This window comes from Malurus melanocephalus, unplaced genomic scaffold, assembly GCF_030028575.1.
Source record: "Malurus melanocephalus ecotype Western Australia unplaced genomic scaffold, MMel_1.1 scaffold_157, whole genome shotgun sequence".
NCBI lineage: Eukaryota > Metazoa > Chordata > Aves > Passeriformes > Maluridae > Malurus > Malurus melanocephalus.
In genome coordinates, this window is record NW_026623389.1 from 758,171 (window position 1) to 771,372 (window position 13,202).

The 13,202-nt window shown below is 38.1% G+C and overlaps 1 protein-coding gene across 1 annotated transcript in view; it reads right to left on the reverse strand.

Annotated features, from left to right (window-relative positions):
* LIMCH1 (LIM and calponin homology domains 1) overlaps nucleotides 1-13,202 on the reverse strand; it is a 173,341-nt gene that overhangs the window by 64,832 nt on the left and 95,307 nt on the right. Inside the window, exons 4-6 of the mRNA XM_057371762.1 lie at nucleotides 7,561-7,667; nucleotides 4,456-4,486; nucleotides 1,334-1,444 (exon numbers count right to left, since the gene is read on the reverse strand). Coding sequence (XP_057227745.1) covers nucleotides 1,334-1,444; nucleotides 4,456-4,486; nucleotides 7,561-7,667 — 249 coding nt within the window. The remainder of the gene's footprint in view (nucleotides 1-1,333; nucleotides 1,445-4,455; nucleotides 4,487-7,560; nucleotides 7,668-13,202) is intronic.

Genomic DNA, 13,202 nt, shown 5'->3' on the forward strand with positions numbered 1-13,202 from the left:
AGTGTGAACTGCTCCTTCCCCACATCWTCTATGCATAAACAACTCAAGTACTAACTTCATCTCTTTATTGCTTAGGCTCAGTCATATCATTCATGAGCACCAAAGTTCCAAGTCATAAGCACAGGTCATTAAAATGAAGACAAAAATAAACTTCTCAGAGAAGCAGGATGTTCTCTTTTCCTCTCCATTTTCACCTGCTTGCTCACAGGAACTGGGCTCACAAACAGGAATTTTACCCATCTAATTAAGGTTCTCTGGTCACACCAGGGTAAAGGAATTGCTATCAGTAAGACAAAGCATTTCTTCCTCTCCAGTGGTGCTTGCCCTGTGGGATCCCAGAATGAAGAGCTGCAGCTGGTACAGTGTCAGCAGCACAGAGCTCAAGGAGAGTTCAGTCCAGAGAAACTCCCGTGGTCCCCAAACCCTACTACCTGTGGTGACACAGCTGCTACATGAGGTGGGGAGGGAACAGCAGGCATGAAGCTCTTCATGGACTGCATAACATACCTCTTTCCTGCTCTTATCTCATATCTGCTCTTTCATGAGCACCCTGTCCAACACATGCCTGATGCCAGCACACAGCTGCCATCTTGCCATGCCTGCCTCTTGCCCCTTCCATCCCAAAGAAATGCCTGTTTGGTTACCAACGTTAACCATCAGCATCAACCATGAAGTTAAGTGTCTGATGTCAAGGTTCAGGGCATGCTGGAATGCTCAACCATAAGTCCCCAAACCACCCTAGAGCAATCACAACTTTTCCCTTCCAACAGAGATCAGCTCATCATAAACCACCAAATATGATTTCAACCAGAATTTAAAGCTTGGTAAAAACAGATTTATCGTAATTATGCCCTTGGTGAAACATAATCTCCTTCTCCTCCACTTCAGTTTTATTTAGATCCTTTGGTTTGATGCTCTGTGTTGCAACATAAAACCAAAAAAGCTGCCCATGAGACTGAATGTTTTAAAGAAGAAAAAATTATGCTCTTGTGAGTCCTGCCACATTACTTTTGAGTCTCAGCTCTTCTAGCTGAAACTCAGTTTCATAAATGAAAATAATTAAAACAAAATACATGACAATTAAGATGACAGAGCCATATGACAATTCTAAAGCCCTACTTTACATCACTTGCTGCATCACTGATACCACCACAAAGCTGGCTGCCAAACTGGTTTTCACAGTTTGGTAGAATCAGAAGCATTTTTGATGCAGGTAGAGATTTTAAGAAGTAATCTGTACTCCAGACCCCCTTCTCTCAAATTTAGTAAGAAACAGTTTATTTATGGGAAATTTGAAGTAAATTTCYATTCCCCAAACAAAAGAAAATGATACCTTTCTCATTTGTGCCAGGAAGCCTTCAAACTCCTTCAGGTTCAGGGTTGATCCACTATATGATGTGCAACTGTTTGCTGCTTTCCCTAGCCAATAAATGGTGACTAATACCTGCAGAAATTAATAAGAATTAATTTACACCATCTACACAGTCCCATAGCTAAATTTACTTCCCTCTAACATCCCTTATTTATTCCAAACTGCACAGCAGTACAAGATTTTGTTATAAATCAGAACTGAAAGGGAAGCGTCTGTCAAAGGTTAAACATAAATACATCAGACTACTATGAAAATTTAAACAGTCCTATAAAATAGRTAACTTATCAACTCCCTGGTATTTTAAATAAAAATAATAAAACTGTCATGTCTRTCTGGAAAAACAAACAGAAATAATGAATCTGAGTAGAAAAACTAGACAAATACATTTGAAACTTCTAGAAAACATGCATAAATATATTTGCTTGTAAATTCAATACAAAAAAATCCCTASAGTACTAATATTAGTAGTCATTAGTGAAAACCATTAAGACCAAGGAAATACACAAAACACCTGGAATGTCTGCCTGCCGAAAAGCATCTCAAATATGTCTATTTCAAGGACAGAAAAGAGAATCCCATTTTTAATCACCTCAATGTAACTAACCAGATGACACAGGAACACTTATTTCCAGGCTTCTGCTAGTTTAAGAAATGCTCAGCCAAAGATTAATCAAAAGCCATGAGCATCTTGTCATTCTATCAGACTACAGGGTCAAAGTTAGTGATTTCTTTCAAGTTCTGCCTTGATACCTCTCCGTAACTCAAATGTTGCTTCAAAACTCGTGAGGAAAAAAAGACCAAGAATTGATCTTGAAAGTAGCAAAGAAATCTGACCTGACACTGCTGGTGCTGCACTTGTTTTAGAAAATGAGAAATTAAGATGCTTAGGATGGTCAAATCCAATACCTCCAAAAATGCTGACATTTATACCAGGCAGGGAAAAGCCTTTTCTACACCCACATATGTCTCCTCTTAAAGCAAGGTTTTTTTATAATACCTGTGCAGCAGCTATTTGGACTGGAAACTGCTCATCAAAGGCAATTCAGTTCAGTGTTTTGCACTGGTTAAAAATGACAAACCATCATCTCAGAACTTAGGGCTTTTTGTCATTTAATGCTCATTATTTTGGCGTATTCCATGACATTGAAGAGCATTTAACTGCAGAAGAGGAAATATTTTGATGTGCAAAAGATATGCAACCAATAATAAATAACAGTTGCCATTACCTGTATCAAAAAAATTACATAAACTGAAATATAGTATTTTATGTCCTGATGGGACAGGGCCATATACTTCACATGATAATAGCAAACTAAAAGAAACAAGACTAGAAGAAATCTCAAATTGGGATTTCACTGGGAACAGACATGTCTCAGATTCTTCTTGACTAAAACATGCATGTACATTCCTTCAGTGCTTCCTCCTCAGCAACATATGCTAGATTTTTCTTATCAACTTGCTCTATCATCCCCATGTTTCACTTAAGTGTAATGTCCAAAATTATGCAGCACTGCAACTCAAGCCCTGTCAGAAAAGGATACAGCGTGTCTTATCTTTTAAATTATCTTCTGCTTAAAAACAAAATGGTACATAATATAAAATAGGCATTTTATATATATTACATTTTTCTTCAGTTTACAAACATTTTACAGGTCATGAAAGRATTGAGTAACTTTTTTTATAAAGTTCAAAAATTTTTCCTTTGTTTTTAAAGTTCCAAATCAAAATTCCAAATTTGATCGAAATCAAAACTGCTGTGCTGAGCAAAAAGAGGTGGTGTCGCCAGCAGGTATTTTTTTTTGTCTTGAATCAMCCTTTATCTGAACTGTCTTTCTTCAGCCAGTACCACTTGACAARCCTTGGCAAAAAAATCTTACCGTGTATGTTCTCAAGTTAAATGAAAGTATTTGCAAATAATAGTATTTATAGCAACCAGGAAACTGTCCAATTCATTTCCATTCAGCTCACTGATGAAGGTTGTAGTATTTTTACTTATTAATGCTAGCATTTAATAATTTTCTCTCTCTTGCCTTTCTTTATTTGAAAAAAAAAAAAAAAAGCAGATAATTTCACATTTGCAAGCAATTAGAGCTGGCTGCCAGCGGAGGCTGCAGGATCATATGCCTGGAAAGCATATATTGCTTACAAGCACATTATGAAGGGTACTTTTGAAACTTCACCTTTAAAACAACGTATCTATACAAAGACATTTAAACAGTGCCCACAAAAATGTTAAAATATCAAAGCTGAACTCTTCCCCTAAAACTGTGTGACTTTGCGTGCTGTGTGCACAAGATACTACTGTACTCATCATTGGAAAGACATGATGAAATAATCTGGGAGAGGGGGTGGTTGTGGTGTTGGCTTTTCTTTTTTTTTTATTTTTAACCTGCAGTCATGGCAGTCATGATTACTGGCTTTCAAAGTTATTAGAAATGATCTTGGCATTTTCTATCAGTTTATAGGGATGAGAGCGAAATAAAAATCATACCAGTTTACACCTGATTAAGGAGAGACTACTTGCTAGGCTTTCAGAAAATAACTGAGACCAGCAAARTTTAGACGTTTTCTTTTCTAGTGAGCAATTACAGGATCCAATACTATTGCCCTTAGTCTAAATTAACAGGAAACTGAAGTWAAATGGAAATAGTCTTTCTGGGAAAACACTAATTTATTTGGAAGAACAATGAGAAAGCTAGCAACGTGATAGTAAGGCCTTGCATCCCAATCTAATGGTCATTTTGCTTCATTTTAAATGCTTTGAGCAATTGTACTCTATGCCTATATATTCATGAAGGGCTACAAAAATATGGCTTCATGGGCAAGTCAGACCATTCCCAGCAAACACCACACTGGACAGCACAGAAATCACTTTCTTTATCATTTATCTGAGAGTATCTTTTATTTCTATTGTAAGGCTGCTTTGCCACAGCAGCTCTACCCAAATTTCCAGCAGAACCTAGTTAGGTTTGCATTCAGGACTGCTCAGCAATACTCATGTGTACTCAAGTTTTTATTGACATAATTCTTGCTCAGACCAATTACAGGGTGAACCAGACAAAAAAAAAAAGAGATGTACTTACATTTTTCAGCTTCCTACTATAGTCAATGTTCCTGGTTGCACATACAAACACATTAAGAAAAAAAAAAAAAAAAAAAAAAAAAAAAAAAAAAAAACAAAAAATTTTCAACTACCAAAAAAAAAAAAAAAAAAAAAAAAAAAAAAAAAAAAAAAAAAAAAAAAAAAAAAAAAAAAAAAAAAAAGAAAAAAATCAGAAAGTAGACACGCTTCCCAAGAAGCTTTATGCAAGATCACATTTTTACTAACAAAAGCCTGCTGAATGCTTCTGCTGCCTGGAAGAACATGAAAGCTAAGAAGATGTAGTTCACACATTCATTTATTTATAACATGGGAGTATTTTGTCACCATTATTTCAATCATTAAATTAGAATTCTGGAAGTACAAAAAGAAAATGTGTTTATAATGGTCCCCAGTAAAGTAGGACARTGCCAAAATATTTCCTTTAAACAGACTTGCTGATTTCTTAAAAAAGGAAGACAAAAGTCCTCACTGCTAAAATACATTCTGCAGTTATCCAACAGYTGGATTCTGCTCTGCAATAAATCATGCAACCCATACAGATTCTGGAAGCAACTGAACAYACACAAGAGGCATCACCAAACATGAAGGAGATATTGCGGGTGCTTCGGTGGAAACAAACATTACAAAGAACAAAGCAAATGGGCAAAGCAACAAAGATCCTRCCATTTAAAACAGAACCTGCTGTGGAAAACATTTATTTTTTAAATGTATACTTCAGCACTCAGACTGAACATTGGCATCATCCTTCTCAATTTATTTTTTTCTCTTATGTTAATGGAAGACTCACAGTTTTATGTTAAAAATAACAAGGCACAAAGTTTGTGCAAACATATGCAACATTTCAAAACCCAGCAAAGAAAGCATTAAAAAATGAAAAAAATATGCATCACATTTAGGTGCTGAAAAATAAGGACTACTTTAAATTTAGTAAAGATTGTGTCTTGATTATTTATAGTGGAATTGTCTTCTATTACAACAGTAAGACCACTCCAGCATTAAAGTTTAATTTTTATCTGACAAAACCAAAAATAAATGTACTTGAATCTGTTAAAACAATGAAAGTCGTAAATACAGGCAATGGTAAGCAAAGTATTTTTGATAACATYTTTTTAAGCCAATATTTTGTCCACCAATATCCACAAAATAAGAAAAAACAGAACAATCCTGGTTTTTTTCTTAGCAAAATAACAGTGGAAAAGAGTCTTGTTTGAAAAGTCACCAAAAATTCCTTACAGCATTAGCTCATAACTTTCATAAACAGAATGATCCAAAAAAAAGATGTAATGCCTCAAATAGCATCTACCTGAAAAAAATTAATAAAATATCATTATCTTAATCATATGCAATAATGTCATATCCATCCTTTACCACAGAACAAATAACATTTTCACCATGTTAGAAAAAATAACCCAAAATCTTCAAAGAGGGAAAAAATCACCTTCATGCTTTGGGAACTAGCTAGCAGAAGACAATCTTCAACATATTTCTCTACAACAGTCATGGACTTGGCTTGTACACCTCAACTCACTTACTCAGCGTGAAACTGGACTTCACTAGGAAAACATTTGGCTCATTTCCACAGCTGCTTTCTCTGAAGCCCTCATATGGAGGGCCAGGCCAGCTCTACAGGGYTTATGATGCCAGGTTTAACTTGGTGACACACTGGACAGCGCTCCTTGRAGCTCCATCCTAGTCAGAACCTCTCAACCTGCCTCCACCAAGRTACTACATCCATCCTCTACCCCAAAAAATGAAGGGTTTTATCAGAAAGACTCTTTCTCTCTGGTTTCATATGGAGAGTAGGGTTTTATGGGGAGATTAYGGACTGTTTTGCAGCTCTCTCCAGTCACTCATTGTAATGATTTTACACAACATCATGGAGAACCTATTTCATTGAAGTATTATCAGATTTAGAAGAAATAAATCACATAGCCCCCACTCATTGCCATGTAGAGGGCAAGAAGAACCTCATGTTAAGAGTCAGAAACTTGGGAAGRAGCAAAAAATGGTATTTCTTAAAACAAGGACACTGGCCAATTTGATTTTCAGAGCCTTTGAATTTTCCCAGACAATGCCTCTACACCATGAAAACTTGCCCAGCTTCCATTGCCAAAAAGGAAAAAAAAAAAAAAAAAAAAGCTACTGAAATTTAGTAAATTGTTTCCATATACTTTTCTAAAATGGATATGTCTGACCAGGATTTCATTAGTCATCTTTTTAGCCAAATGGAAYGAGGCCATTCAATCAACTCAGCAGCATTTGCTTGTCTGTAGAGCAGTAACTTGTTATAACTGTAACATTATGTGATAGACCCAAAACTTTCAGGAAAACTTCCAAATAACACCAATTACACATTTTATTAATTTTATGAAAATGTGGGGTGCTTTTGGAAGGTGGGGAGCTTGTGCAATTTCTGTGGTAGTGCTCTGGTGAAGAGCTATCTAAATTGTGGCATTTCCAGTACACACAGACTTCCTCAGCTCAATTACTGTGTGCCCCAACCTATAGTTCTTGCAGGAAAATGAAGACGCCATGCTTATGCCTGCATCACATAGAATCTGAGAYGCCTCTAAATGTCCTATATTGCACCATCAGAATAATATGAAATAACAGAGCTGTGATTTTTTTTTCTTCCAGACTACAATATTTTATTAGCTGGACAGATAGAAAAAGAATGCCATCAATTTAAATTAGGAAAACCCTTAAGAGCCTCAGAATCTCATTGCCTAACTAAGACAGTACTTTCACAAAATCACAGAATAAGCTGAGTTGGTAGGGACCCACAAGGATTATCAAGTCCATCTCTTAGCCCTGCACAGGACAACCCCAAGAGTAACACTGTGGGTCCAAGAGYATCCTCCAAGCATTCTCTGTTCTATTTAACAGAGCCGTGGTTGTTCTCTCTGGGACAAAACTAGAACAATCTATTCTTCCCAGCACTGAAGTTTCCCCGAAATCTCTGTTTCCTATTTGTCTTATGCTAATTACAGATCAATGGCCTTTTTGCTCACTCTTAAACATTTACTATTGCATCACACACACCTGAGGCTGTAACATTCTAGTCACAAACTGCTATTGTACTTACTTGATGGTTACTCGGTTTGATGCGTCCTGCAGATCACCAGGATCAAAAAGCTGAGATTCTTTAAGTCCCAGCTCTTTGCAGCCTCTTAAGAATAGTATTATATTATCCTGCAAAGAGACAAAAAAAATATAAAACCTCAATACTTTAAATTCTCCTTCATTGAAAAAAAAAACCWTACAAAAACAATTTCTCCCTAACTCAGTAACTGCTCATGAACAGTCATACCATTAGCAAAATGAAGAAATGAAGACATTTTTAGTCACATAATTAAAAAGTCAGTGGAAATTTTGTCTGAAAACCAGATACATATGAAACAAGCTTGACTTGCTTTTTTTCAAACCCAGATGTTGACAACTTTTTTAACTGAAAAAGGTCCACTAATTTCTCCACCTACTGCTGGAGGCTGCCATACAGCCATGTTACAGAGTAGAAAAGGCAGGATTTCTGAAGGGAGCAGGAGAAGTAGACATGAAAAAGCCCACCATCACTGAAGCAAGCAATTTGTTCAGAAAACATTTTGCATGACAGATATGAGCAAGCCAGTTAACATAACTGCTCTCTTGCCTCTCCAACCATAACCAGTCAGAAGCCAGTGAGAAAAGAGCTAGGTGCTTTCTTCTTAAATAAAAACCTTGAAGCTACACTTCACATGGCTACTGTCTCTAAGAAGAAACACCAATTTTGTAACACTTCTTCTGGAGGATTCACCCTTTTCAAAGGGTAAAGATTAAGTCAATAACAGAGACTAAGCAGAAACTCATATAAGTCTATTTCAAACCAAGTACAACTGATGACACTTTGGTTTGCACCACGGGGATTAAATCTGCATGTGTATAGGCTTTATACTTACACATATGCATGTACACCACTCCCCTTTTACAGAAGCAGTGAWTATATTTTACATGGATAAATCTTGAAGGTCAGCAGAGTGTAAGTTTTTAGATATAGACATTTCTAAATCAGCAACTGCAATGGTAGATGTGTGGACAAGTAAAGATATAATGGACAGCTTGATATTCTTTGAGGCTTCTCATTTCAAACCTAAAGCTAAGCTGTCACATGAAGAGTTACAGAGGAACAGAACCACAGCGTGTGGTGGAGACCTGTTTTCATAAAAACTGGTGACCAGAGGAGCCTGGTGGTGTTCAGCTCTTACCCAYTCTGCATGACAGAGCAGGATTGGTGAGCAGAGCTCTCACCACATCTGCTCCCAGCCTTTCTTTGGGCTCAGGGAGAGCAGCCCTGTTTGTTCGGCAAGCAGCATGCTAATCGCCGTGGCTCGGCATGCCAACACTCTCGCACACAAAGCTCACCAGCCACACCACAGAAAACACAGACTTGGAAATTCAGAGGAGTTCAAATCTTCCTTTCTTCCCTGGCTGAAACTTAACAGCTCTGGAGGGAAGCCAGGGAGGGAAGGAACAGCAGTTGAGAGAGCAGAGAGCCCATAACCCAGAGAGACAGCATCATTCATGACATGAAAAGATGCCTGTAAAATTTTCCATCTGGCTTACTGTTTGCATTATAATTTTTCCAACTGTATAATGAGTAACTCTTATGTTTAGTCTTTGATGGAGGACAGTTCTGGTCACTCTCAAATGGTTGGTAGAGCAATGTGTAAATCTAATAAATCTAATAAAAATGCAAAAACATTTAAAAAAAAGTTCCTTAACAACATTTCCAACTTTAACAAAAATATACAGGACATGGAGGGCATAGTAACCTAATAGACTTAGAACACAATCAAAGGTGGAGGAATGCCGAAGATAACTAATTGCACCCATCTTTACGCCAAAAGTTCACATCTGAGTTATGATAAGCAGTAACAAAAATACCAGTTATTTGGCAGCCATGTAGTTTGGAAACTCRGTTCTTCTGCTGACGAACAAATGCCTTATCCTCAAAAAAACAGCATCACGTTCTCCTGTTTGGTTATATGTTTTTATTTTGATGGTCATTATACAAATAATGCCAACAGTCACCAACACTATCACCCAAATAATTCCTCAGAAAGCTGGTATCTTGCATGGCCACAAATAACTACACATGACAAAAAGATTCAATCAGTGAACCCTGAAACAAGCTTCTGCTTTTGCCAACCATCTCATAATTTTTACCTCCCAATGGTCCTACAAATGGCAATTTGTTTAAAAGGACTGAAAAAAAATCCCAACAAAGAAAAAGTTTTCAAGTGATATATTTACTCAAGGACACCTGCCTAGGCTGCCTAACCACAAGCCAAAAACGTATCTCATACAACTGCAAAACTAAACTTTTCCTAGTTTGCTCTAATACAGATGAAATTCACATTTGTTAGTTCCATTGAGTCACTGGAGAAAAGCACTCCTAAACTAAAGGGAGAAAGGAGCCTTAATGTTAAGACCTAGCTCCCAGCAAAGCTTTCTCTCAGGATTACTACACCTTGAATTGACCAGGGCCTGATTTCTTCAGTTCTCAGAAAATTTTGCTTTTATCTTTTGAGAGGATTTATTGTTCAGTGTCTGTTAGCTTCAACTGTGCATTTTTTTTTGTAGTCACCTAAAATGCCACTGTTTGTCATTGSTGAAAGAACTTTAAAAAGCAGAAAAAACAGTTTTACAAGTAGCAACATATAAAAACATCCTTACTTTAAATAAGTGACTGAAAAGACACTTTTAATGTGCCTGCTCAGCTTCTTACAACTTGGCAGAGTTAAATAGGTCATGCAAATGGGTCACACTGCAGTGGCAAGGATCTCAGGGTGGCCAGCAGCCRTGCCTCAGCCAGCCAGAGTGGTGTCTTTCACAGTGGTCTCAGAAGACAAATGACCAGAATTTGATCCCTCTGCCAGCYCCCACAAGGCACTATCACACAATTTCCTCAATACATTAAATGGAGATGATACTGCTTTTCTCTCAGCCATTACTTTCTGCAGCTACAGTGTTGGAGCAGACAGAGAATTCGTCACTTGGTCGGCACATCATTTCCTATAGCCCAACAGGACCTGCAACTGTCTCATACTGGCTCCTCTTGTTTTTATTCCACACCACTGGACAATCAAAAATCTCCTTCTGGATTTTGTCCTTCATACACACAGGGGAAGAACAGGCTGATAAGTCTAAACATATTTTGCAAATTTTCTCTAGTCATATATGAATTTTTATGTTCATAAATATCTATATAGATAYCTATAAATTATAAATCTGTAATCTATAGATATCAAAGATAGCTATACATTTTTATCACTGTTTTATCTATAAAATGACAGAAAGTCTAAACAAGCTGTATACAGAAGACAAACACTTCAGTGTGGCRACAGACACAGGGCACAAACACAGGATACACTGGTAGGTTAAATCCCAAGCCTTTTCTGCTTGCCTCAGCAGAGTCCTGACAGTTACTGTTAGATCAGCACTATAAGCAATGTCATTTACTTGCAAGTATACAAAAGCAAAACTTATTAATGTAAATGTTTTCCTACACAGAATTGTAGAAACAAAAAGATAACCAACACACAGAATTGCAAACTCCCAGGCAAAGCTAGCCATGAGCCAATAGGAAGGAYCATGGACAGACAATGGTATAGAGCACTGACTCCCTGAGAACTGAGTCAGAAAGATGCATGGGAAGGAAGGGAAAAATACTTCTGCTCTCACAGCTGCATTTCAATATTTCAACACCACCAACTTTTCATCCTTTCTGGCGTGTAATCTAACAGACTCACCTCTACAAAATCACTTTGTCAGGACAGTCACCTGAAGATAATGCAGAGAGAGTAGGCGGTGGATGGGTTACACCTTAATGCAGGTGGAGGGAGGGAATGACAGAGGGGTAGAAAATTATAACACATTGCTCAATTGTAATATTTTTTTTTTTGTTTAACCTGTGTGTAATAAATGTGAAAAAATGTTCACTGTGAATAGCATTAAGTCATTCTCCTCACACACAAAGTGGAGCACAAAATCCTGAACCCTGTAAAAAATTGCAGAATTTGGCAGTTGAGTAGGACAGACACCCTGGAAAGCCACCGCAAATTCACACAGTAGCACTGCCAACACACAAGATAGTTCAAGCTAGCGAGAATCAAATATTCACAGCAGGCAAATTCTCTCCATAGGATCTGCTGATCAGATGCAATGGCAAACAGCTTGAATTTGGCCCACTTCCATTCCTTTCATCTGCCACAATACATACAAAACAGTCTCACTGTATTCACACTGCAAATCAGTCCTACAGCTTATCATTGTGGAGCCACCGTTTGTCAGATACGCCACTGCATGGCCCAGATGAGATATTCAGATAAACTTGGGGAAAGTAAAAGCAAGCCAAGCTGTATGCTTCACAGAACACTAAATAAAATGCCAAATACATGCCACTTCTGCAAGCTGGAGATATTATTAGCTGCCAGTAGCACTGCTCTGTTTTGCAGGACAGCTGCAGACAAACAGGTGGCGTTTTTCATTTCTGGAATGCTGATATTTTCCCTGCTCCAGAATATATTAGAAGATCTCTAAAATGAAAAAAAAAAATTAAAAAAAAAATTAATAAATAATCCAAACTGCTTTTCTGAGAAATTTCCAACAGAGACTCTTAAAAGCCTTTTGTTTGCTCTCAGCATTTCTTCCTAATTCCCTTTTCTTCCCATTTTATGTAAGTAGCTAGTGGTGATAATTTATCTGTATACAAGCAGTGGATCTTGCCTGATTCACGGGTTCATAGAAATACTGAAATATTCAGTTCACATCCACCAGGCAAATATTTCTGTAAGGCAGGTTGGAAACTTTTCGGACATGCATACATACATACATACGTACCTACCTACCTACACATGTATGTGTGTGTATACATATATATATATATATATATATATATATATATATATACACACACACACATATATACGTATGTATACATATGTATATAGGTGTAACTATTTGTCCAACATGCTTAACAATAAATGTGTGTGTACTATTTCTCATCCATTATGCTTTACTATATATATGTAATACAACTACACAAAAGATCGTTTTCTGTGGCCGTCTCCAAATCAGTAGATTTGGAATGAAATTGATCATAGGACAAGCTGAAGATGGTTAACCTCCAGAAGAGGGAGACTGACAGCACACCAGGACTGAAGGCACCCCTCAGAAGAGCAAGGGGAGATAGGGCTGCTTACACCCCAAAAGGACTCTGGCACACAACAGCCTCACCCACGAAAACTAAGTGCCAGTGGGGAAAAAAAAAAAAAAAAAAAAAAAAAAAAAAAAAAAAAAAAAAAGAAAAGAAAAAAAAAAATAAACAGAAAGAGATGGTCCCTGGGAGCAGGGAGGGGAAACAGGACTTACCAGCCCAGCCCGTCAGGCGGCCCGTCCCTCGGCTCCCCAGGGTCGCGCCCCGCCGCGGGGCTGCAGCGGGCCCAGGGAGCGAGGCCCGGGCCCCGGGCTCCACCCACCGCAGCGGCGCTCACCGGCACCGCCGGGCTCAGCACGGGGCTGGCACAGCGGGACAGCGAGCTCCGCTCCYGGGCCGGGATCCTGAGAGCCGCCAAGGCAGGAGGGAGGTTCAGAGAATAAACACCGCGACGATCAGACTGAGCCAGGAGGAGTAGGGCACAGCGGGCGAGCACGGCACGGCCCTGTTCCACAGGCACAGCCTTCCAGCGC